The 26,316-nt window shown below is 39.4% G+C and overlaps 2 protein-coding genes across 2 annotated transcripts; one reads left to right on the top strand and one right to left on the bottom strand.

Annotated features, from left to right (window-relative positions):
* The first annotated feature begins 4,080 nt into the window (after positions 1-4,080).
* Positions 4,081-8,588, top strand: LOC125896986 (uncharacterized). Its single transcript, XM_049589996.1, has 2 exons — positions 4,081-4,187; positions 7,348-8,588. The coding sequence occupies exon 2, from the start codon at positions 7,357-7,359 to the stop codon at positions 8,239-8,241; it is 885 nt and encodes a 294-aa protein (XP_049445953.1). The 5' UTR covers positions 4,081-4,187; positions 7,348-7,356; the 3' UTR covers positions 8,242-8,588.
* A 12,306-nt stretch (positions 8,589-20,894) lies between these two features.
* Positions 20,895-23,126, bottom strand: LOC125897148 (uncharacterized). Its single transcript, XM_049590240.1, has 2 exons — positions 22,777-23,126; positions 20,895-22,515 (listed from the first exon to the last, which is right to left on the bottom strand). Exon 2 carries the CDS (start codon positions 22,504-22,506, stop codon positions 21,625-21,627), a length of 882 nt encoding a protein of 293 aa, XP_049446197.1. The 5' UTR covers positions 22,507-22,515; positions 22,777-23,126; the 3' UTR covers positions 20,895-21,624.
* Between the last annotated feature and the right edge of the window lie 3,190 nt (positions 23,127-26,316).

A 26,316-nucleotide genomic window follows, 5' to 3' on the forward strand; every position in this document is an offset into this window, starting at 1 on the left:
GTCAGCTGCCTTTATATAGAGAACAGATGATGATGTAACTCATCTGGGGTAAGGTCTGGGGCCGGGCCAAGGCAATGCCACCCATAAGATAATGTTGATGAAGTTCTGTGGAAATCAAACCTGCCAGTAAAAGTGATAACAGCAGGCACAAGCAGAGGGGGAGGTTGCATCAGCACCTGCCTCCTGATGTCCAAAATGAGCATTTGCTTTTATCAAGAAGAACATTTAATAATGAATAGTATTTGAGCTATGAATAAAAAATGTCCTTGCTGCCATCATCAGTTACGTCACATGATGACCTTTCACCTTATGATCTTTCACCTAATGCAGGTGAAAGGTCATCATGTGACAGACCCTCCATCTCAACACAGGACCCTGCAGACACACACTCAGCAGTGACATTTGGATGGTGAGTGGTTTGTGTGACTCATTATCACTTTATGTGTATAGTTTCAGTGTTCCACAGCATCACCTTCAAATCCTGCATCACTCACGCAACTTAAGTGTAATAGTTGTCCCTACTGCTGGTTCCTTCTGCGGTCAGTTGAGCCGCTGTCTGAGAACAGCCACGGCATGTTTAATCACAAAACGGCATGCACTGTAATGCTCCGCTTTCTGGGTTGGGTGACATGTTTCTTCATAATGGTGTGCAACAGTGATGGAAATAAGATGATGAAAACACATGAGAAATTTGGGATAATTAGGGATGTCACGATACCAAAAATTTAGTAGTCGGTGCTGATACCAGTAAAATTATACGATTCTCGATACCAAAGTTGATACCACGGTAAAAAATTTTTTTAAAAAATCCTAAGATCCCATTTACTTAAACAAGAAATAGGCCTACTTCATTAAAATATTTGCATATAAAATAACATTCCTATCAACATATTGATACTACTTATATTTTTTCTTTCTCTCTTTTCCTCTTTACCTATTTTTCGTTGTAAAAAACACTGATCAACAACCGCAGTAAACTCAATAAACTATTTAAATATTTAGTATTCACATCACGCTGACAGCCTTTGAGCTGACCACAAGAATGTGTGGAATTTTGTTGGTTTCATTTATAGTTTGTCCTGTCCCGGTGCAAACGGCGAGTTTTGACCTTAGTGGTCCAGTTGTGGAAAAATCAAATAAATCAAACGTCCCCCAACCGCTGTGTTTCGGAGGCAGACACGCATGCGCAGTCGCGTACTGCTGAGAGTGAAATCCCTGATCTTTGGCTCACATGCAGCTTGTTCAAGCTGTTCTCTGTGTTGTTGAAATTAAACAAAATAACATAGAACATATTTGCTTATTGCAACTGATTTTAATTGAGATATTTTTTGATGCACTGAATGACATTTAATGGAGTGTTGCACGTCTCGAAGGCTGGGCTCATAGGAGACCACCGGACTCTCTCCCAGGGGAGGGGCTGGGGGAGACAGGGAGATGTCCGGAGTCCGGACAAGGCTATTCAAGAGAAGGCTGAGACGAATTCTGCGTTCCAATACCCATACTACCATACTATTTAGTATGCCAGAAAAAGAGTTAGTGTGTCCTAATACATAGTATGTCAGATGCAGTATGCCAAAAGTACCAGGATGTTCTACTACATCCGGTCATATTTCGCAGTATGCATGTCCATATATGTCTATGTGCATGTCAGCATGCTTCTTTGGCCATTCTCGCCCACAATCCTTTGCGCAGCGGAAGTTACATTGCACTGACTGAGCTGCGTGTACAACCAACGCCCACACTTCCTTTCATACATGGTTTATTTAATTTGAGATACTAAGACACTACACATTAGGACTGCATCTGGTTATATACTGTCACATATCATACAGTTTTGCAAGAACACGGTTACAACATTCAACTTTATTGTGATTATAGTATAATCAGTGTTAGGGTTCAACTATGACTACAATATAGAAGATTCTACCAGTATAGGCAGTGGTGTAAGTGTGGTATAAATAATGAATGAATATGACTAAATATGAATACGGTCAGTAAGTAAGTAAGTAAGTAAATTTATTTATATAGCACTTCTCACAGAGAGGACTCACAAAGTGCTTCACAAGATAAAATACAAAAAATACAATAACAGAAACAATGCAAAATACACAAAAACAAATAAAAAGTAAAGTGCAGCGAAATACAGAGATGATACAATGGACAATTAATGGAACGCAAGCCTAAACAGAAGTGTTTTTAACTGCTTTTTAAAAATGTCCACGGAAGAGGCCACTCTCAGCTCATGAGGTAGTGCATTCCACCATTTTGGTGCAACAGCCTTAAAGGCTCTATCACCTTTTGTCTTTAATCTTGTGCGAGGGACAGTAAGTAGGTGGCCTTCAGCGGACCGCAGTGACCTGACAGGACAGTGAAAGGACACCAGATCCGTCAAGTATACAGGTGCTTGACCATGGAGGGCTCTGTAAGTGATGGTTAGAATCTTGTGCTAGATCCTGAAATTAACAGGGAGCCAGTGCAGGGATGCCAGGACTGGAGTGATGTGAGTGAACTTATGAGATCTGGACAGAAGCCTGGCGGCAGCGTTCTGGACCAGCTGGAGGCGGTCTAATGAAGTTTTATTTAGACAGGTGAAAAGAGAATTACAGTAATCTAGACGTGAGGAAATAAAAGCATGGATGATCATTTCTAGCTCGTTAACATGGATCTGAGTTTGGAAATGTTTTTGAGGTGGAAAAAGCAGGAGCGAGTGACAGTCTTGATGTGGTCATTGAAGAGCATGGCCTGATCAAATGTGACCCCAAGGTTTCTCAACTTGGGGCGCACATTTGCACTGAGGGACCCTAAGCAGCTGGCCACTTTAGATGCTGAGGCATCAGGTGCAATAATTAAAATCTCAGTTTTAGCTGCGTTCAACTGAAGGGAGTTAGAAGACATCCAGTCCTTAATTACATTCATACAATCGTACAGTGAGTCAATTCCATCGGTCCTATCAGGGTTAAAAGAAAAATATAACTGGAGGTCATCTGCATACATATGGTATGAGATACCTTCAAAATTGCTGATGACATCTCTGAGAGAGAACATGTATAGCGTAAAGAGGATAGGCCCAAGCACTGAACCTTGGGGCACCCCGTAAGAAAGGGGGGCAAACTCTGATTTATGAGGGCCAACAGCCACAGAAAAGGATCGATCAGACAGATAGGATTTAAACCAATGAAGAGTGGTCCCTAAGATTCCTACCCTGTCCCTCAGCCTGTCTAAAAGGATGTGGTGATCAACAGTGTCAAAGGCTGCACTGAGATCAAGCAGAACCAGGATAGTGGATTTACCGGCATCGGAGGCCATCATGATGTCATTGGAGACCCTGAGAAGAGCAGTTTCTGTGGAATGTAACTGACGATAACCGGACTGAAATTTATCTAAGATATTGTAACTGTTCAACGCTGTCACTAACTGGTTTGCAACTGCTTTTTCTAGAATCTTAGATACAAAGGGCAGCTTGGAAATGGGCCGGTAGCTACTAAGAACATCAGGGTCCAGATTGGGCTGAAATAGTGCTGAAAACATTTTTCAGCAAAGCTGTGGGCAGGATATCCAGCGGACTAGAAGAGATCTTCATAGTGCACACATAGTGCAGTCTTGTAAGGAGACAGGTGAGAAATTGTCAATAATTGACTGTTGTTTGGGAGGCTCAGGAAGGGAGGAGGAGGAGGAGGGTGTTATACTGGCCTTGACACTGGCAACCTTATTCACAAAATACATTAAAAAATTGCTACAGTCCTCATCAGAGGACACAGGTAGAGCAGGCGGTTGCGCACCAGTAATGCTACTTATAGTGTCAAAAATGACCCTGGGATTTCTCTTGTTGGAGATGATGAGATTTTTAAAATAAGAGGCTCTGGCTATCCTAACAACAGAATTGAATTCAGCTAACAGTTCTTTAAAATAAAGACGATGTACATGAAGCTTGCTTGACTTCCACAAGCGCTCAGCTCTCCGACATTTACGACGAAGGCAGCGGAGAGGGATGTAGTCGTTCAGCCAGGGAGTGGGATTAGCTGCGGGGATAGTTCAAGGCTTTAAGAGCAATCTTATCAAGAATAGCAGAGCAGTGTGAGTTAAAAGTTAAAACTTGGGAGTCAACGTCAACATTAATACTAACAGGCTGCGCCACACTGTTAAAAGCGAATGAGGATTTCTCAGCAGAGAGGTTATTTAACATACGGGTGAGTTTTGTACGCTTGCTGGTTGAACAATCAGAAATAATAGACAAATTAAACAGGATGCAGTTGTGATCAGTGACGGGCAGCTCCTCGGAGATGATACAATCAATGTCCAAACCAAGTGTAAAAACAAGGTCCAGCGTGTTTCCCTTAATGTGTGTCGGGCCACTGACATGTTGCACAAAATGAAAAGATTCGGTGAGATTCATAAAATTATTAGCAAAGGAGTTTGTGGTGTCATTTACAGGCACATTAAAATCCCCAAGCATTAAGATTCTTTGAAATTTAGTGATGGAAGCCAACAAGTTACTGAATTCAGCCAGAAAGGCGCCATTAATACCAGGAGGGCGATAAATTAAAATACAATAAAACGGGTTAGAGCTGCCAACTTTAGAAATAAGCAGTTCAAATGAGGTAAAAGTTCCACAATTCACTCTCCTCGAGGAGAAACTGTCTTTGTACAACAAAGCAAGGCCACCACCGCGGCCAGTGGTCCTTGGGGCACATATGAATGCGCAATCAGGCGGGCATAGCTCCTTCATGGACACATAATCTTCGTCCCTTTGCCAGGTCTCGGTGAAAAACATGAAATCTAAATCTATCCATTCCATCCATTGCTGTGAGCAACTTCTTATTCATAAAAATAGAAACAGAATGTTATGATAGAAAGTTTTATGGCTACAGTAAAACTTGTTGTTCAACCATAACGTTGCTGTTCAGACACTAATAAGGGAAATCGTCATGCATATTGTTCCCATGAAGGACGTATAGGGATTCCCTCAAAGGTTGTGTTTTAATATTCATTCGCCGAATTGTTTGAAATAAAGTGCAATAAAGTAATCGAGGATATAATAAATTATTGTGTGTGCTGCGTTGTTTTCTCCATAACGCATTGTTGCGTCAGTGAAGTGTCAAGCTGATGTTTGTCCTTTTTACCAGCAGATGGCAGTAGGCCTATGGATTTATTTGCTGTCATTGAAAGCCTGGTTTTCTCTTAGTTTCTGTTGGATTATACAGACCTGCAATTCTTCAGGTTATTGATACGGACAATTCAAATTATATGCAGCATATATTTACTTATATTCATTTATATTGTTGTATCACATAGGCCTATGCACTGTTGGCAGAGATGGGCAGCATTTTAATTACATGTATTTAAAATGTTTTATCACCTAAAATGACAATAGAAATGTCATACAAAAATACATCCTGTGCCTTTTTTCAAAATCTGATTAATCGAATAAAATAATCAATGATTAATCAATTTTTTTTTAAAAAACAAACAAACAAACATATAGTGGCAGCCCCAACTGTATGCAACACATCTGATTCATGTTATTTTAACCTGTTAGTGTTTCTTGCAATGTCCCTCACAAATAATTGTGAGTTTGTTTTGTTTTAACCATCTCTTTTTTTTTTCTTTCAGAACGTGATAGTAATGTTTGTTCAATCATTGTGTTTATAGACTTTACAAACACCAGATTAGTCTAAACGGTGATATAGTGACGTGAAAAATGTGAGATATTCATATATATGTAGCTAAACTCTGCTGGTTTTCTACCCGGAAGTATTTGTAAACGACAAGGCGATTCCCTCCGAAGGGACACTAACAACTCAAAGTACACGTCAAATAAAATTTCTCCAAACATGTTTCTTGTTATTTTGTTATCACGCTAATGTATGTTCAAGTGTTCATTTCCCTGATAAGCTGGTTGTAATTCGTTATTTGATTCTATAAACACAGTCTGACCATCTCAAGCTTTTATTTTGGTACTTCTGGTGACCGGCAGTGTGAATTTGCATATTAGCTGAATATTTAGTTTCACCCAGAACATTTAGATTTAACATTTAGATTTAGATTTAGCATTTAGATTTAACATTTAGATTTAGATTTAGATTTAACATTTAGATTTAATATTTAGATTTAACTATTTAATATATTTCTAAGTTAACAAATATTGCTGTAAATGTGGTAAAAGGTGACGTTAAAAAATTCACAACACTTTTTTAAACATTGTTTGAAACTAAGTGTGGCAAAATGTTGATGTTATTTTCAGCATGAGCCACTTTACAAACGGCACCCCATAGTTGCATCCCTCTGTTTTGTTCCATATAGGTACAGCTCATTACCTCATGTTCACTCGTTGAGGTAAACACTCACTGACTGGTAATTTTTCTGTGCACGTGTGTTCCCATAAAGTGTTTTGGTCAGTTCTGTGGAATAGAGTAAAAATAGATAACAGTGTGCTTGGCAGGACTTTGAGGAAGATGTGTGGATAAAAAAAAAAACAGCTGTTAATCACACACACACACACACACACACACACACACACACACACACAGTGGAGGTCGCATTTCTTTTCTGAATAAAATAGATAACACTGTTATCTGCTTGTCACATTCCAGTAGGTGGGACATGGTCTGTACTGTACTCCGCAGCTGCATTTGTTTTCTGTGTGATATTTCCATTCTTTCATCAGTGCTTTGCACCTCCCCTGCTCCACACGTTGTCTGTTGAGGGTCTTCCAGGTTGGCCATATTAATCACACACACACACACACACACACACACACACACACACACACACACACACACACACACATATCAGGTGAAAGGTCATCATGTGACGTAACTGATGATGGCAGCAAGGACATTTTTTTATTCATAGCTCAAATACTATCCATTATTAAATGTTCTTTTTGATAAAAGCAAATGCTCACTTTGGACATCAGGAGGCAGGTGCTGATGCAACCTCCCCCTCTGCTTGTGCCTGCTGTTATCACTTTTACTGGCAGGTTTGATTTCCACAGAACTTCATCAACATTATCTTATGGGTGGCATTGCCTTGGCCCGGCCCCAGACCTTACCCCCAGATGAGTTACATCATCAAGTGTTCAAGAATTTATTTTTTTCTTGCAGTAGACCATACATTTTTCTGTTTCAGATCTTTATTGATTATATTCAGTGTAAATAGTAGAATTGGTGCAGTATGCATGCACATTTAAAATATGATTTATTTCAGATGTCGTTATGGTGATCCATATTTGACAACTGATGTAATGATTAGTCATGATTATATAGGAGCTCACCTGAGAAAGCACAGTCATGCAGCTGACTCATCATTTTCTGTTAACTCATGATTTGTCTTCTTTCTTTAATGCAGTTACCCACAATGCCCATCACAGACCTCAGTGTGTCCATTAATCCAACTGATGAGAGCAATCTCCAATCTCAAGACTTCAGGATGATCAATGTTAACCTGAACAAAAGAGGAGGAGGAAATGCCATCTATCTTTGGTACAAACAAGATTCTGGCTCAGGTGCAATCACCAGGGTTCAAGTCTCATTCAGCGATGACATGGCTGTTGGATTGAGAAAAGCAGGGTACATACAGATCGACAGAGATCTCAATGCAGGATCAACACGTGGTCCCGTCTACCTTTGGTACTTCAGAGGGTCCGGAAAGTACCACACTCCCATAGTGGAGATTGATGCCACCACCGAGGCAGCCAATGAAGCCGGGAAGTTTGATTTTGGCTGGGAGAGAGTGGCCTGTGATCTGAACTGTGGGGCCACTGGGGACTGGATCCACATCTGGCTGAAGAGAGAGAACCCAACATACATCTGTGATGTGGCTGCCACTGACTCCTACGGATCAGACACCGACTACCTAAAAGGAGGTTACATCCGTGTGGATGAAGATACTAACCGAGGTGCTCAAGGAGGAGGAAAGCCTGTCTTCATCTGGTTCCGTCAGACCACCGACTCCCAGGGTGCAGTCAATGATCTGAAAGTCTCCACCAATAAAACCGACTATCTGGCCTACCAGCAGCAACAGTATTCATCAGTGAATATTAACCTGAATGAGGGGACCAGTGGTGACAAGGTGACCCTGTGGTTCAAGAAGGGATCCAACAACCCCATCCAGGCCATCACCCTGCTTCTCAACAAAGCTTTGATTGAGAATTATCGCAAAGCTGGTCTCACTGTGATTGAAGAGGATCTCAACACAGGCAATGGTGGATGTCTTGAGTACCTGTGTTACTACAATAAGTGAAATCCTGAGAAAGCCTTCTTCATGGCAGCAGAGCTGAGAATTCTCAACACTCTCTGAGGTGCAAAGCAAAGTCCAGCAAAGTTGTTTAATCATTTTGGTGATGGCCTCTTTTATTTTATTTTTTTTCGCTTTTTCTTCAATATATAAAACAATATGATTAATTATATGACAGTAATACTACTGGTGATATCAGACAGCATGGATGGTGTATGGGATCTACCGGTGAACTTGATGTTGATGAAATCAATCAAACAATTTCAAATAGCAATTTTTCAACAATGATGTTAATGACAGATTGAATATTAAGGCTCTGTATCACTTTATTCTGCACATTTCCTGCTTTTCAATAAAGACAACTTTGCATGTGAAGTGTGTTTGTTTCAGACTCCACACAATAGAAACTTGGCTTTGGGTGATTTCATGAGTTTTTCTTCTCATTCTCATCACTGTTATCATGCTGACAAATCAGGGCCCATATTCATCAAACTGTAAGAAGTGTCACTTTGGACCAAATGTGAAAAACAAAAATAAAAATCCCTCACATTTAGAACAGGATAAGCATAGGATGATGACTGCGAAGGAGCTTCCGACCAATACACGATGCCGACACATGTGTTTCTCCTCTGGCTGAGGAGTCGGACGACAGCTTGCAACTGCAAGGAGAATTGAGAGGATGAGGAGAACGTTTGTCATTTGACTGAATGAGAGCAGTGCTGCGCGCATGGCAGCAGCATGAAAGGACTGCGGGCTGAAAAGGAACCATATATAAAATAAGGAGCAGTGAGATGATGGGCTGACGGAGAAGGTGTGTCGCTGTGCTAATGGTTAATTGTAGATCAGCTGTAGAAAAGCTGATGACTCAACTGACAGCCCCAAACACTGACAGCCAGAGACAGAGAGTGAGCATGCGTGCAAGGGATGAATAGCAGGGTGAAGAAGAAAGTTATGGACTAAGCATGAAAAGTATTGTCCTCCTGACTGAACTGTCACTAGAGCTTCGTGTGTGTGTGTGTGTGTGTGTGTGTACATGTGCGTGTGTTCAAATCAAATTCTGCTATTTTTTTCTTGATCCACACGTCTTCCTCAAAGTCCTGCCAAGCACACTGTTATCTATTTTATTCAGAGCAGAGGTGTGACTTCCACAGAACTGACCAAAACACTTCAGGGAAACACACGTGTTCACCAGTCACTGTATTCGAAACCTCGATCACAAGTTACAGATCGCCTGCAAATCATTTTAATATGCTACTCTGTCATAATTAAAACAATTGGAGGCTGCCAACAAACTGATATATGAGTCTGATAAAATCTTAATAATCAACATCAGATTTGACAGGATGTTAGTGTTTCTGTGACTTCCTGTACAGACTGAAGGCTGCTGCAAACTGTCAGGAAACCGTCCGACTTCACTGGAGCCATTTGTCACCGCCTACTGCTGCAGCTGCCCGATCTCGTCCACCTTGCAGGCGAGGCACAGCTCATCTCCAGCGAGGCCAACAACAGACATACAGGAGTAGTCTATCTCCCCTATCTCATCAGCACAGCAGCAAACTATCAGGCAGACGAGTCACTGCTACTGGAGAGTGTAAAAATTGAACGTAGAAAATGTTTACAAGTTCTAGAGAAAAGGGAATGGGTTTGTTTTAAGATGTTGGTAGTGACTGGTAAATCATTGGCTTGAGGTTACACATGTGTTATGTTTGGTCTCCACAGTGTTGCTCATGGTTTGATGCGTGCCATGTCCCTGTGTGACAGATACAGACACAGAATGAATGTGGCTTGTCTCACCTCTGGCTCACACCAGTGTGTGTAACAACCATAACTAACAGTTGAACAGAGGCTAAAAGATCAGTTTCTACAAAAGTGGCAAAGTGAGCTCAGAGGTATGACATCATGTGATATCAATGTCGAAATTAAATAAGAGTTTAAACTGCAGAAGTATCTGCATCAAAAACAAAAAGTACCAACAGGCTGTTTGTAATTTTAGAGTAACAACAGCGTTCCTGAAGTCACTGGAAGATATAAAGGGCTGGACAGACACCAGAGGATCTGCAGCCTCTGTGAAGATAATGGCGTGAGAGATGAGTATTGTATTTTGTTTAAATGTCAGAATGTGAGCTTAATGACTTACAGAGAAAGGTATTTGCCAAAGTGCTATTTAAATTGTCCATCTATGTTTAATTAATGTTGTTATTACAATCACATAAGTCAAAAGTCATTTGTAAACTAGGTGTAATGTCCTTCCTTTGTTCTGTGCCATTGTTTTGTTATTGTATGTAATGTTTGCACTCCATACCATGTGATATGGTCTGAGTCAAAAAACAACAACAACAATGTAATGAAAATGAAAGGAAATATAACAGTTTGTATCGCTTTGCTTTTCTGCAAAAGTGGATCTGAAGATCCAAACACTGGATGACATACAATAAAACATGAACAACTTAGGCATATAGATATTACAGATATAGATAATACACTGCGAAATCACTTCAGGTGCTTCCCTAAAATCTGAGGACTCAGCTTGACATATTTTTCTGGATTGGCTGAAATATTCAAGGAGTTATTTGACCTCTTGAATTAACAGATCCATACCTAGACTGGCCTGGTTTTTCTGTATTTTTAAAAATGCTCAGACATATGAATCATTTTCTGTTTTGATGTTGCATTTAGGGCTGAAACTGAAAATCAGCTATGCAAATAATCTGCATTGAAGCCTGGTTTACATTTAAGTTAACTATATACAGCGCACTGTGTTTTACACTGATGATTATTACTGTGGCACAACGTGCTTATGCTGAGGACATGAGACATGTAGAAGACACCAAACGACAGAAAGTGTCCAAAGTTTGGGATCATTTTAAACTGAAACAAAAGCAAACTCTGTACAGTGCATCTACCGTAAAACCAAACTAGTTTAAAACGACAGCACAACATCAATACAGCATTTCAACAGAAAGCATCCAGTCCGTGATGGAGCTGACCCAACACAAGGACACATTAATGTTTGCATTAAAGGGATAGTTCGACATTTTGGCAAATTTGCCTATTGCCGTAATCCCTATAGTCACATGAGTAGGTACATTACCTTTAATTGTGAGTGCGTGCTGTTCTGAGATCGGTGGGGCAGAGCTGCCTGCTGAAATGGAGGTGAACGGTACAGCTCCCTCTCTCCCTCAAAACTAATCAAATACACCATCAAATGATTCAAAATGCTCTAGTGGACAACTTGTAGCTTACACATTCACCACGCTATGAAATAATAATGTAATATTACGAGACAGAGTTGTTTTGAAGCCAAATGCAGAGCCGGAACTACATTCCAGACATACAGTACTTGCTGGGTGAAGTGGTTTCAAACAGCGTATGTTTAGTGCAGTTACTCCTGTCATCAAAACAACAAGTTTGTTGAGAAGAAGCCAGAATATACAGAGGAAGAGTTACAGGTTTTGGAAGAAGTTGAATAAATGTGGTTATGTCCCATGTAGAGATGGAAGAATGTTCCTTGTATGAAGCGGGTGGCATCTTGGGAGGGACATATGTTTGTGTCTGTCCCCCCAGGGATCCCCTCCAACACAGGCCTGCCTTTGTTTTGGGCCAAGGCTATGTCCTCTGCTGGGGTGAGGTCAGCTGATGGTGACCCACCACCCGTGCCTTGCTTGTGTTTTTTTTTTTTTTTTGACTGCTAAAACAGTATCTATACACACACACACACACACAAATATATATATATATGTATATATATATATATATATATATATATATATATATATCGATCATCGATCAAACCGCTCAGTGGTTTACTCAAGAAAGTAGCTTTGAGTATTTGCTTCATTTGTCGTAATGTTACTTAATTATACATTATTATTTCATAGCGTGGGGAATGCGTAAGCCATGTGTTGTCCACTAGAGCGTTTTGGAGTCATTTGATGGTGTATTTGATTAGTTTTGAGGGAGAGAGGGAGCTGTACCGTTCACCTCCATTTCAGCGGGCAGCTCTGTCCCACCGATCTCAGAACAGCACGCACTGACAATTAAAGGTAATGTACCTACTCATATAGGGATTACGGCAATAGGCGAATTTGCCAAAATGTCGAACTATCCCTTTAAGGGACTAACAGTGTGTTGACTTTTTTCATGTTGTTTATAAGGGGCCGGGCAGGCAGTCCTGCCAGGACCCTCTCATTTTCCTGCTCGTTCTTTCTTCTTCTTCTTCTGAGGAAATCATACTTCCCATGCACGAAAAATCACCAAACTTTGCACAAAGGTCCAGTCCTATGCCAGATTGCCTCAGCTGCAAGCACAAGTCAGAAGTCCTCATGGTGGCGCTACAGCAAGCGCCTAAAGTTCAAAACTTTAAAAATTCTCAACAAATCGACCGTAAGTGCTACAGCTTCGCATCTTTTACCAACATATAGCCCCAATACTGAAGAAACTTTTGTACATTTAAACCTATTGCAAATTATGAAGTCCATCACTCTGTTTTTTTCAAAAACTGGAAAACTTCTTAAACCTATCTTCTCCTCCCACAATTTTTGCTCAATTGACACCAAACTTGTCCTCCACAAATTGTCCTCACAGATTTTTGATTTATCAAAAATTGAGCCTACAGTGCATCAAGATGTTTGACTGCAAACAGTACTGTAAACATATACTTGCAAATTCTTGCTAAATAAGTTTTCAGTGTTCATGAAAAAAAAAATTGGAGTCACGATAGATGATGTTTGGCATATATCAGACTTTCATATCAAAAACTGAAGTTTTGACAGCATTTTGAATTTTGCTCTCGTGAACAACTGGAGTCATTTTTAAACATCAGTTTTTCCACTTATGGAGTGAATCAATCATTGTTAAAAAAACAAACAAACCACAAATTAACAACATCTCCATGCTGTTTAGATGCAAGATGTGTATTTTCAGATTTTTGTCTTGATAACTGAATTTATGACAGCAGTGATTTCAAGCCTCAACTGATGCAAAATGTACATTGTAATGGCGTCTGCCTCTTGTTGCTCAGAATTGCCTAAATTTGCCTAAAGTTGCCCGGCCCCGACCATTGCTCTTCTTTTTGTCAAGCACCTGCCTTAAAGGTCCAGTGTGTAAGATTTAATGAATATATTGTCAAAAACAGAATATAACATAGTAAGTATGTTTTCTTTAGTGTTTAACCATCTGAAAATAAGAATTGTTGTGTTTTCATTTCCTCAGAGTGAGCCATTTATATCTACATTAGGAGCAGGTCTTTGTTTTGCACCACCATGTTTCTACAGTAGCCCAGAACGGACAAACCTAACACTGGTTCTAGATAGGGCCATTTGCATGTTCTGTAAAGTCTAACTTTATCTCTAATTTTAGACAGGAAACTGCTTTATTCAGTGTTATTATTGGTTTAACTCACCACTTTTTTTGTTTCATCCAGTTTCATTCTGAAGTCATCAGATACCAGCGCTTCGGCAGTTACCTCCACGTCAGACATGAAAGCTGGCATGATATGCAGCCGGCTGCTGCTATTGTGTATGGGCAACTGACAGCTTCGGTGGGAAGGGTGGCCCGACAAAAACGTAAGTTAAGGAGGCAAAAAGTCTGACTAGGGTTGGTGTGAGGGGTAAATGGATGGGTCCAGCAACTGCTGGCCTTCACCCAGGAGGCTGCTGTTTGCTTCCTGTCTGAACGTAATGCCAAACCTTGCTACTTTTTCCAGAAGCCAACCATTTATGTGTGTTGGCTAAAAGTCATCATGTGTATTTGTTGAATGAAAAAATGTAAAACATTGTCGGTGTTGTAACGATAAAATGTATTCATGAAACCTCTAAAATGAATGTGTCACACAAAATCCACAAATGCAGGGAGGACCAACCACTCTCCAGTAGATGGTGGGAATGACAATACAATAACAGACTTAGGTGGAGGGGTGTGATCGTTAGACAGTTCTGAGTATTAGCAGCCACCAGCTCTGTGCACAGACATTTTTGAGAGTTTATATCTCATAATCAGTTACAGAGATTCGTACCAAATTTGATCTGCACCCTCTTGGGTCATGACTCAATCAGTGTATAAAATGTGGTGATTATTGCTTGAATAGGGAGTGGCTTATGACAATACATCTAAATTTCAAGACATTTCATATTCCAAGCTTAAAAAAAATCATAATAAATCACAAGTGCATCCTACAGAGCAGAAATCTTTTCAGCTCATCCACTGAATTGTGACAAAAGTTTGCCTCACTGTAACCTATAGTCAATTCAGAAGTCTGTCATTCTATATTTTTAAGTATATACAAAATTAATTAGCATCTTTATCTACAGAAGTCTTCATTTAAAAGCAAGCAAAATGGACACAGACCTTCTTTGGATAATAGATATCACATGTTTCAAATGGTGTTCAGATCAGTTTAATAGTGAGCCTGCAGTGATATTCAGTATCTTGTTGTAATTTGTACTGTATGCACAACATTTTCTATTTCATCTCATTTGTCACCAAAGTATCTGACAATATACGTAAAACCAGCAGAATGAAGTGAGATGATTTTTTTTTTTTTTTTTTAGAAATTTATCATCAGTGCTTTTACAGAAATTTGCTGCATATACAGAAATGTGATGCAAATAAGAAAACAAATGCAAAAAGATAACGCTGCATAGCTACTCATACAACGGAAGTGCTCCAGGCCTGTTGGGGCAGTGCTGAGCTTCCACCCGAGAGACAGACGAGTGAGGAAAGTTGGAGCCGGGACAGGCAACACAGAAAGGTACATATTCTTTTTTATTTTTCTTTCTTTCTTGTTTTTCACATGTGGCCCTCATCTTTTACTGTATAATGAAAGTGAAGCTGACAGTGTGCTAGAGAGTTTGAATTCTACACGAGTAGTGTATCCGTAGTGGTAATGTTAGCTAACATTACTGTAACTAACGTTACTTTCCAGGACACCCCAGGGATTTAATTGCATTTAATGTTAAAAGCTATCAGAAGAGAGCTTTTAGCTTTGCACAGAAACAGGCAATATAAATGTCCTTCAGAGGGCTATATTTTATTTTATGCTTGGAGATTGGAGATACATTTCAGAGCCAGCACTTTTTTTTTTTTTTTTTTTTTAACATATACCGTACTCGGTAAAGAACTTTAATCAGTACTTCTACTTTTACCAGACTTTTGTACACAAGTATCTGTACTTCTACTTAGGTAACATTACTGAATGTGTACTTTTGTGCGCATTGAACCGTCCAAGAAGTCTGTGCTCCAGTTTTTTCGGTAAGTGAAATTTGGAAATTCTAGTATTATTTTATTTTATATATTAGCACTAATTAGCGTGTATCGGTGTCTGCGGTCACCACCTAGCTTGTCAGCTTATTATTATATTATTAAGCCTTTTTTTAGGACATGTAAAATCAAATTGAGACCAGAGGTCTCATTTTCAAGTGCGGCCTGTATCACAACAGCAACATCCACATCAAGTTACAGAGCAACAGACAATACAATACAAAACAAGTTTAACTTGTTAACTAGCTAACTAGCCAGTTAACGGTTAGCCTTCGAGAAAGACACCAATCCGGGATGCATCAAAGTCAGAGCCTGACAGAGAAGTGTTAGGATTTAGGCATTTAGGGAGAGAATATTTTGAACAAAAGGCTGAGGCTGTGTGAGGTTTGAAAATAAAGGTCCAAACAAAGGTTAATTAGCTAACGTTATGCAATGTTAACGTTAAATGTGTTATATGAGCAGTGTAACGTTAACGTAACATTAAGGCTATATTTGTGTATGTAAATTTAAAAGTGGCGAACTGTGTGAAATTACAATAAGGTGTGTAACGTGACATTTGACTGTCACATTAGTTTTTTTTAAAATAATATTAAGATATTAAAAAATATTAAGATTAGTGTACGATATAGGCCTGTAGCTACACAACAATAGATAATGTACAGACAGAATATGAGGACTGTGATGGCCACCACCTTTTTGTTTTGCTAAAATGAATTGATTATGATCTGTTGAACACTGAAGTAATTTAAGTTGTATTGTTTGCATGTAAAGGTGTCTGTGAAGTAGGTAACCTAATACATATATTACTTTTAATATCTATTTGTCTGCGTAAGGTTTTCCTCTAGGTGACCCAGACAGACTGGACCAGTGGACACTCAACACGAGGAGACAGAACTGGACTCCAAACAAGACTTCCCGTCTGTGCAGTGAACACTTTGAGAGTCATCACTTCAGCACTGACTCCAGGATAAAGACACCTTTTTTCATACAGTACCTCACAAAGAGTCAAGAAACTTATTAGTTTAAAATGATTAATTATTGACCATAATACATTTAAATGCATTACATAGATTACAACTGTCAACATTACTAAGTACTCGATTAGTGCACAGCACTATTACTGATAAGGTGAAATTACTGACACACCAGTGCAGTTTAGTGTTCCCCTGATGCAAAAGGCCAGATGAAGATTTTATCAATCAAGGAACATGACATGTATTTACCAACTTTAACATTTTAGTGCATTTTACGCAAAGACCCTTTATCAAAGTGAGAATTACTACCTTTTTCCTCACACACAGTCTGTGAAGAACCAATGGAAAAAAATATTCTCAAAATGAGACAGCTGAACATAGCATGATTCCACAGTGGCAGTGAGCTTTGAGAACAGTTCAGTTTCCTTTTGATAGCAACAATTATTTTAATGTTGATGAACCGCATACTGTACTTTCATACTCATACAGTTGTCTTGGTAGTACAGTTAAATTTAAAATCACATTCAAATATAAGGTCGAATATCTACAGAACTTAAACACAAAACTATTTTATGAATGACAGCCACAATAAGATCATTTTGGTGGTGAGTGGGCTTTTAACCAAGACAGGATGTAGTTGTTGTTTATTAAATAGCGATGATGTGAAGGTGATGAAGGAGACTCCGCTGACACCGTCTTGCTTGTATATAGAAAGGTTTATTACAAGAAGTCCAGCATCAAATCAAGCACCTAGGATTGCCTGAGAGAGGGTTCGAAGCCAATATGAACTGCTCTGAATAACATCTCCAACTACCCTGCCTATATAGGCTGATTGTTTTTGTGAACTTTGAGACAAAATGAGACAGGTGACAGAGAGACAATGTAGATGGAATCCAACCGTTCAACCTAGCTTATCAATCCTTGACGTGGGCCATAATAAAGTCTTGACCTGAGCCTCTAACTGATCATATCAGACCCAGGAAATCAATTACCATGTAGAACTTCAGATACTACATAGTCAGTGTTTTCTACCTGTGTTTTTAACCTGTCATCTTTCTCTCATGTACGACATTTGAGGAAAGTTACAACGCCTCGACCAATGTTTACTCCACAGTAAAGAGGTTGTTTCAAAGAAATTAAGATTTTGCAAATTATGACACTGGGTTCTAATCCATAGGTTTTATAATTACTGTTACAAATTTTTTCATTTATTTCATGTGTACTTTTTGTAACCTTTTAATATGGACGTTTTCATGACTTTATTTTGTTAAACCGTTTGTGTAATGGTTATAATTTTTATTATATAAAATGGATCAGACAAGATTTACTTTAGAGTAAAAGCAAATTTTTTGAAAGCTGTCATTCATCAGTTTCCTGTGATGATTGGAAATATAGTGGTGATTTAAACCATTAACAAAATATAATAGTTATTAATGGCATTTTAATGTTTTCATTTATGTCTTAACATTTACCCAAGTTTGCATTTATCTTAGCAGAATGTAAAAAAAAAAATTGAAAAGCTGATGTTATGTGCTGATTTTGTTTGGACATTTCTTTAAGACAAATGAAGAAAATTCACTGAGAAACGATTCTCCTTTTGTGAAAAACAAGGAAATATCTGCACACTGAATAGTTTAAAGCCCCGTAGGAGGTATTATTTATTTGTGACGTTGTGACATATGAGAAGGTTCTCTGTGTATTGCTCGGTATTGAGGCTTATATAGTGAGGCTAAAAAAAGGTAACACACTATTGGCTGAATATGTTTCTGTTTGCCTCACTATAAAAACGTCACAATACCTTTCCCTGAGGAAGACCGTCTCAGAGTTGGCAACATAGCGAACAAGTGATACCTCCTTGGGGGCTTCAAAACTATTGTGTCCAGCTAATTCTTTGTTTTTTACTTTGAGCCCTTTTATCCAGTCTCATTCTTCTGTGTTAAAACTAGACTTCTAACAGAGCAGCAAACAAAGGTTACTCTCCAAAATCTTCTCAGGCTCTGCTGCTGGGTGTAATGTGCTTAGTTATCTTCAAGTACAAAGTTAAATCAGGCCCACACAGAAATGGACAGCTTAATTATTTGTCAAAGACAATGTTAAACATTAATGCTTTATGATTTATCTGTAGTGTATGATTTGTCCTTTCAACTGACAGTCAGATTTGATTGTGAAATACATTCAGACAGTAACAAAGACAAAAGGAGTGCAAATATAAATAGAATTTATTGAAATTTAAAAACTAAGTTATAGATGAATATAAAAAACTCAACATTAGCCATGACAGCCTGGGCTATGATCAGGCCTAACAAAATGTGTCCTAAAGGCCAAATCAAAAAAAGCAGTGAAACTGCCAACAGTAAGCAGTTCACTGCGTTTGGAGGTGGTCTTTAAGACAATCAGACTGTCATGTCTGATGTGAAGGTGCTCAGTTATGGCACCATTTATACTATGAACAAATGTAGCCATAACACATAACACATTTCCTGGCCTTATCAATCTTTGCTGGATTGCCACCTGCACCTTTGGGCCAATGAAGAAAATATTATCTTAATGCCAGGATGCTGGAGGTGAAGCTGGTGCAGGTCCTCCTGCTCTCCACACATGAACACATAGGTGATGTAGAGCCTTGTATGAGTGGGTTGATTGCTCGGGTTCCAGTAGAGGAAACGTGCTCTGCTTCCTCACTCAAAACAGACGAGTGAACGACAGAGCTGCATGTGTTTATCCTCATTCCTCTCTCACTACTATTCCCCCTGTTTAAGGCAATTACCGTACACAAAGCACTGTGAACTTAACAAAACATGTTATAGTTTTTCACGTGTTATTGTGATGTTATATGAATGAAGTGATATGTTTTGTGTGGTTTATTGTTGAATGAGTTTCTTGTGAATTCAGTCGATGCATAAGTCGGCTCCTGGATACTGCATGGCAGCGCGGCAATATTGAAAAGTTTACCTTCTCGTCTCACCATTTAAGCTAGTTACTGTTACATTTATGCTTGTGCAGTGAGATAAAATATTTATTCTGTCCCTGAGAAGTTCATATTGGTAGTAGAAATAAGTTAGTGGGTTAAAAACACATTTCATTTCATTTGTCCTGCAATTTAGGCGAAGTTAAAAAATACATATTTGCAAGGGTATCTGTGGGACTGATACTGTGTGTGTTGAATATGTTCCTGATTGAACATAAGTGAGTTTGTGTTTGTCCTCATTCCTCTCTCACTACTTTTCCCCCTGTTTAAGGGCACAACAAATACACATTTATGAAACAACCTTTAACATAACCTTCTTTCATAGAAAAAACATCTTTAAAAAATAAGCAAAACGCCTTTTTCCTGTAGCCTATATGATACATCATAATTCCCTTTCTAATGTCTATTTTATAGTGCTGTGAAAACATCAACACATGAGGACCTTATAATTTACCTTAGCCCAATACCCATTTTTACTGAATAGAGCTTAAATGCTTCACAGTGTAAATTAATGCAACCTTCATGAGCTGTTTGCTAAGGTAATGATAACCAGCTCTCCTCCTGCTGCAGGAACCCAGAAAAAAAGCCCTCCCTATTATTCAGTAGGATTTGCTATGTAGTTATGCTGTTGTGGCCTTATGTCCTATTTCAAAATAATAGTAGTAATAGTATTAGGAAAAAAATAGCAAACGATAAACATTTTGATTTTCTTTTCTTTCCCCATTTGTGGCGCTTCCTATGGTTGACAGCGCCCTCAGCATTAGCCTATACTGCCTATGCTACACGGCATTATGCTTAAAAAAGCCAGATGGCTCAACGTACCCACCAGCTCGGATCGACTTACCCTTAACCTTGGGCAAGCTGAGCCACAGAAACACTTTTTTTCTGGAGCCACTTTTTTCTTTCAGGCCCTTTGTCACAGACGCATTCTTATGATTTAAATTCAATTTCAATGTTTTCATTGTTCATTCATCTTTTGTCTTATTTTTCCTTCCTTAGAGGACAACATAAGTAAAAATTGTCTGACCTTACCCCACTCTCCCCCACAAGCCACACCCACTCCCAAATGTACCGAACCCCCCACCAAGCACAATCCAACAATACACAAACATGATGTTATCATTATTATGTTTGTCATTAGTGTTCATTGTTGCCACCCAATTTATCACTAGTTATCACTGTTGTGTTTTTCTATGTATTTATGTATTTGCATACACCGTCATGCATAGATATCACTAATATCTGTCTGTGTGCCTGTGTTACTGTACTGCAGTTATCTAGGATCCAATCTCAACTAACCTGAGCCCTCCTGAGCTCTCTCAAAGAGCACTCTACTTCATCAGGAATTATTAAGTTAATTGTAAGTGAGCAAGTAATAAATGTGAATGTTTCTTACTTTCATTTTTCAAGCAAGTCCAAAATATCACTTCTGCAGTTTGGCCCTGATGTGTCAGCATGATTGCAGTAATGGGAATACAAAGACAAAAAAATGCATGAAAATACTCAAAGTAAGGTTTTTAATGGAGAGTCAGAAGCAAACATACTTCTCATGCAAAGCTGTATGTACTGAAAAGCAAAAGATTTCCAAAATAAAGTGATACAGAGCTTTAATATTTCATCATTAATTGACATCATTGTTAGAAAAACAGCCATTTGACAGAGTCTAATTTCACTGACAACACCTTTAACATTTGAATACATATACTATTGATACTTCCTGATGTTACTTCTAGTAGTACTGTAATATAATTAATCACATTGTTTTAAACAAAAAAAAGTTAAAAAAAAAAAAAAAAAAAAAAAAAGCCATCACCAAATCAGATTATTGGACTGTGCCCCTTCACCTGTCTGATCCACTTCAACCTCAGAATACAAAATAACCTCCCTGCTGATATCAAACAGCTATGCCTTTAAATGTCAACTTAAAACTCATCTTTTTGTCTTAACTCTACGTTAGTTGCCTATTCTTTGATTACATCAGCAAGTTCACCATTAGAACCCATATACCATAAATACTTCCTGATATTGACGGCAGTATTAGCCTGCTCTAATATAATTAATCAAATTGTTAGATATGAAAAAAGAAGAAAAAAGGTTAAAGAGGCCACCACCAAAATGATTTAATATTGGGCTTTGCTTTCCTTGATTGAGTGTTGAGAATTCTCAGCTCTGCCACCATGATGAAGGCTTTCAGCAATAGACACACAGGTACTCACACCTGCCACAATTGCCCGAGTTGAGATTTCTTTTGATAACAGTGACACCAGCCTTCTCATAAGGATCAACAGCATCCATGTTGAGAAGCAGGGTGACATCCTTAATGAGACTGCATTTCTCCTTCTTCCACCACAGGTACACCATGTTGCCTCTGGTACCCTCGTTGAGGTTAACACTCACTGGCGTGTAATTTTGCTGCTGATACTCCTGATATTCGCTATCATTTGTGGAGACTTTCAGATCACTGAGTGCAAGCTTGGGGTCGGTGGTGAGACGGTACCAGATGAAGACATAGGCTCCTCCTGCACCTCTGTTGATGTCTTCATCCATACGGATGTAGCCTGCCTTAACGTAGTCAGCATCAGATCCAAAGCCAGCAGTGGCAGTGACATCACAGACGTAGGTTTCCTTCTCTCTTTTCAGCCAGGCGTAGATCCAGTCACCCTTAATTCCACGGTTTAGATCAAGGGCCAGTCTCTCCAAGCCAAGGCCAAACTTTGGGGCTTCACTTGCTGCACTTACGCTGAATTCAATGTCTTCTATTGGATAATCATGCTTGGTGCTCCCTTGAAAGTACCAAAGGTAGATGGCATCACCATATGCTCCAGCATTGAGATCTTTAGGGATCTTTGTGTACCCTGCAGTGATCAATCCAGCAGCCATATCATCTCTGAATGTAAACTGAATCCTGGTGATTGGTGCATCGCAGGATTCTGTTTTATACCAAACATAGATGTATTTCCCTCCTGCTCCTTTGTTCAGATCAGTAGGGATTTTCTTGAAGCCCTTTGATTGGAGCAGTTGCTCCTCAGCTTCATCAAGGGACACCTCAAGTTTTGTGATGTATTTTCTCATTGTGGGTAACTGCATGAAGAAGGTCAGTAAACACAAAATAACAAGTTAGCAGCATGACTGTGCCTTTTCAGGTGAGCTCCAATAATCCAAAACAATTTATACATCAGTTGTCAAATATGGATCACCATAACAGCATCCAAAACAACTTATATTTTAAATGTGCATGCATATTGCACTTATTTACATTATTCATACTGAATAACCAATTAAGATCTAAAATTTAAAAAATGTTCAGTCCACAGCAAGAAAATATTAATTATTAACACTTACATGTCTGCTGACGATGAATGTTGGCCAGTAAGAAGTCAACCGATCTGCTGAATTCTGTTGTACTTATCACAAGTCAGCTGCCTTTATATACAGATGCAGCCACTTCAAATTTCCGGAAGCCAGCCAACTTCAGCCAAATGCCACCACCCCACCAAAGTGGAGGTGTGCCTAGAGTCCACTGTGACACACCCATTTATTCAATTACAGGGTGTCACCATGAGATGGCGCTTCCCTCACAGAAAGACAAAAACTAACAAGGGTTTAGAGGTGATTGTACTTTACCTAGTAGTATTTCAATTCTGTGCTACATTATTAATCTACTCCACTGTGTCAGATGCGAATATTACACTTTAATTGCATTATTTTTATTTTAAAGATCTAGTTTGGCCTATTAGTTACAGTACTTTTGTACAATAATATAGCCTAAATGTGTTGCTAAGTTATATTATTACAGGTTACAATAAGCCACCCAGCAGTATTTAAGTTAATAAAGAGACCACCTTTATCTGCTGCAGCATCAGTGTTATAAACACATTAGTTATTAAGGAAAACCTAAAATGTTGTTACAATTGGCCTATCTGAAAATATTGAGTTAATTTACATTACATTAATTAACATTAATTAAGAGACAAAATCATTTTTTTTGGTTTATAATGAGAAGAATTGTAAAATGTCCCTTTTACGAGGTAGTTCAGACATCGACAGTGACAATGTGTTGTTGAATGTTTGCATCAAAAGTTTGCATAGCCCACTTGGTGTGATGATCTGAGTAACTGGGAAACCTATTCAGAGGGAAACACTCACCCATTCAGAGGGAATGAAAAGGTTCATGGTAATGCTAATTAAGAATAAGATAAACAGGACCACATTATGTCGCATTAGTGACTTCACTCCTTTTCAGTTAAACTCTGCAGGCTATGTGCAGCTTGACCCTTGTTGCGGCTGCATGTGAGGATGAAATGCCAATTTCAGCCTGCAGTGTTTCCCCTAGGATGGAGTGATGGAGCAGTGGAGGTGACGCACGAAAAAAAAAAATTTCACATGCACGAAACCTTTCTGTACGCTTGCAAAGCACAGCCTGCTGGGATGTTTCTATGTATCTACTGGCACCAGAAGGGCTCTTTAGGACAAAGTGCATGGAGTACATTTGTGCACAGTAATGAGCAGGTGAAATGTCTGTCAAGCTTACATATGAGGTGTCTCAAGATTTAGGAAAATACAATTTTATTGAACATAATGAAAGCAAAAAAGTCACTTGACATGCTGTTTTGTGCCATGACCATTTGTGCTGGAAGTTGTTATTTACGTGACAACGCCTGAACGCAACACAGGCTCCTCTCCACCTGTGCAAGCAGCGTGTTTGACTGTACGTAACAGCAGTCTGTTGATGGTTATTTACACACTGTCCATAACAATACCTATGTCAGGTAACAAACTGGGCCAGGCTCATGTCAGGTTTGGTCAGGAAAATGCAGCCTGAGCCACGCTCTAGCGTGCTCACCTGTGTGTGTGCACCCATGTCTGTGTGGGCAATAGGCTACAGAGAGCAGAGCAGAATGTTAACGCGTGTTAGTATGTATCTTTACATCTTCACTGACCAATGGATACTAAGTCAAAGAACCCCTGAGGATCATGTTCCGCCAGGACAGCTACAAGTTAGACTAATTTTAGTTGGCTGAAGGCCAAGTTAAATTTGGCAAAGTACCATGTAGGTAACAGCACACGTGATACCATCTTAAGTATATAAGCTGTGTCTCTCGCTGTTTATGTATCACACTTGGCTTCCGTATGTAGCAAATGTTGATCCGAGCTCGTAATAAACGTATTAAGAAAGAACTCCGTGATCGGCCTCATCCTTGCATTCTCCAGATCATCACAGAAACACCTACTCTACTCTCAATGGCGTCACGAAAGGTCAAAGTGCACCTTTAAAGGTAAGCAGAATTTTTTCTTCATCTCTCATATATGGAGTTTTTCTGCTTACCTTCAAGGCCCACGTAAAAAGTACCTGAGAAGTTCTGTGGATGATTCTGAGAAATTACTTGCATTGCTTACAACTGATTTATTCTGAAAGGCTCTGGACTGCTGTGTATCAATGTTGCCACATGGGCATGCTCACCAAATAGGCAGATACGTGATGTTTTGTGTATTGTGGTGTGACTGAGGCGGTGTGTTGTCAGTTTTTTATGGGACAGAGAGTCTTAAATTAAATGTGGCGATAAGAAGAACGCGCACATATAAGTCCTCTGCTGGCAAGTGGGACTAATAAGGCGTCCAACATTGAGAGTGGGAGGAATGAATAGAAAAACGCATACATAGTCCTCTGCTGGCGTGAGGGACACTGCTGTTCTGGGACGGACTGACCGCCTGATGGCCCCGATGCTCAGCAGCAGGTGTTAATGGTGGAAATTGTTACCTTGAACAGACGGACCGCTTGGCGGCCACAGTTTCTTTGGGTGATAGATTTATGTGTGTTGAGGACGATAGGGTGGTTGTCTTGTGGTTATTGATAGGATAACTATTATTGATTGGATAGACATTGGCAAGTGTAAGTCTCGATCGATCGAGCAGCATTGACATGCAGCAGACTTAAGCCTAGTCCATGAAATTAAAACAACACAACAATTATTAATTTATGTTTAAATTATTAATTCCTGTTTACAAAAAATTATGAACGAGTTCTTCCTTAAAGAGGCAACAGATAGCATATTTTCCTAAATATATCATTATGAAAATAATGTGGGCTGCACAGGGTAGTGGCCACAGTAAAATCAGACTATCAGCGTTTACATAGGTTACTTAGTGGCTTTGCAATTTTTGTTTTAAGCCTCTTCCACTGGGGGCAAAATGTTGCAGAAAAAAAATCTGCTTTACGGCAGGAAACGCGTCATGCACAGGCGTAGGACTGGGTAGGGACGGTAGGGACACGTCCCTACCAATATTCAGCCCCTTCTGTATTGTCCCTACCAATATAAACACTGGCTGTCGGCGTCCGCTCAGTATGGTACACAAAGGGTTTACAATCGTTGGTGTCTACCATACGTCCCGCCTCTAACCTCGTATTGCTCATCGATTGGCTCTACTGTTATTTTGGTAACGTGTGATTGGTCCTCTCCAGTGCCGCTCTCTCCACTGACTTTGTGGGTGCGCGTCACCGTACAGTTCACGGCAGTTCGTGAGGGAACGACACATACACGTGTGTCATCGTTAGCGTTCCACAGCGGAGCGCCGAGTGTGAACAGTGAGTCGGTTGGTTCGGTAAATGAACTAAAAAAAAAAATCGTATTTTCTGCCAACACCTGTTGATGTTAGGCTAACTGAATGGCGTTCCTTGGCAGCTCTTTGCTAGATAATGAGATGCTAACGAGCTAATACTAGCTGAGCTAAGTTTGGCAACTATTAGATCAATATAATATGCCAGAGAACATGAAATTCCACCTCACATGCTCTATCAGCAATCATAGATGTCATGTAGTGATGACACAGTTCAAATTAATGTTTGTAGTAAGATGACAGGATAGAAACAGTCTGAATAAATAA

The sequence above is a fragment of the Epinephelus fuscoguttatus genome, linkage group LG11, assembly GCF_011397635.1.
Source record: "Epinephelus fuscoguttatus linkage group LG11, E.fuscoguttatus.final_Chr_v1".
NCBI lineage: Eukaryota > Metazoa > Chordata > Actinopteri > Perciformes > Serranidae > Epinephelus > Epinephelus fuscoguttatus.

Bases quoted from the DNA above. Each gene is read 5' to 3' on its own strand.
- LOC125896986 (XM_049589996.1), top strand. From the start codon at position 7,357: ATGCCCATCACAGACCTCAGTGTGTCCATTAATCCAACTGATGAGAGC.
- LOC125897148 (XM_049590240.1), bottom strand. From the start codon at position 22,506: ATGAGAAAATACATCACAAAACTTGAGGTGTCCCTTGATGAAGCTGAG.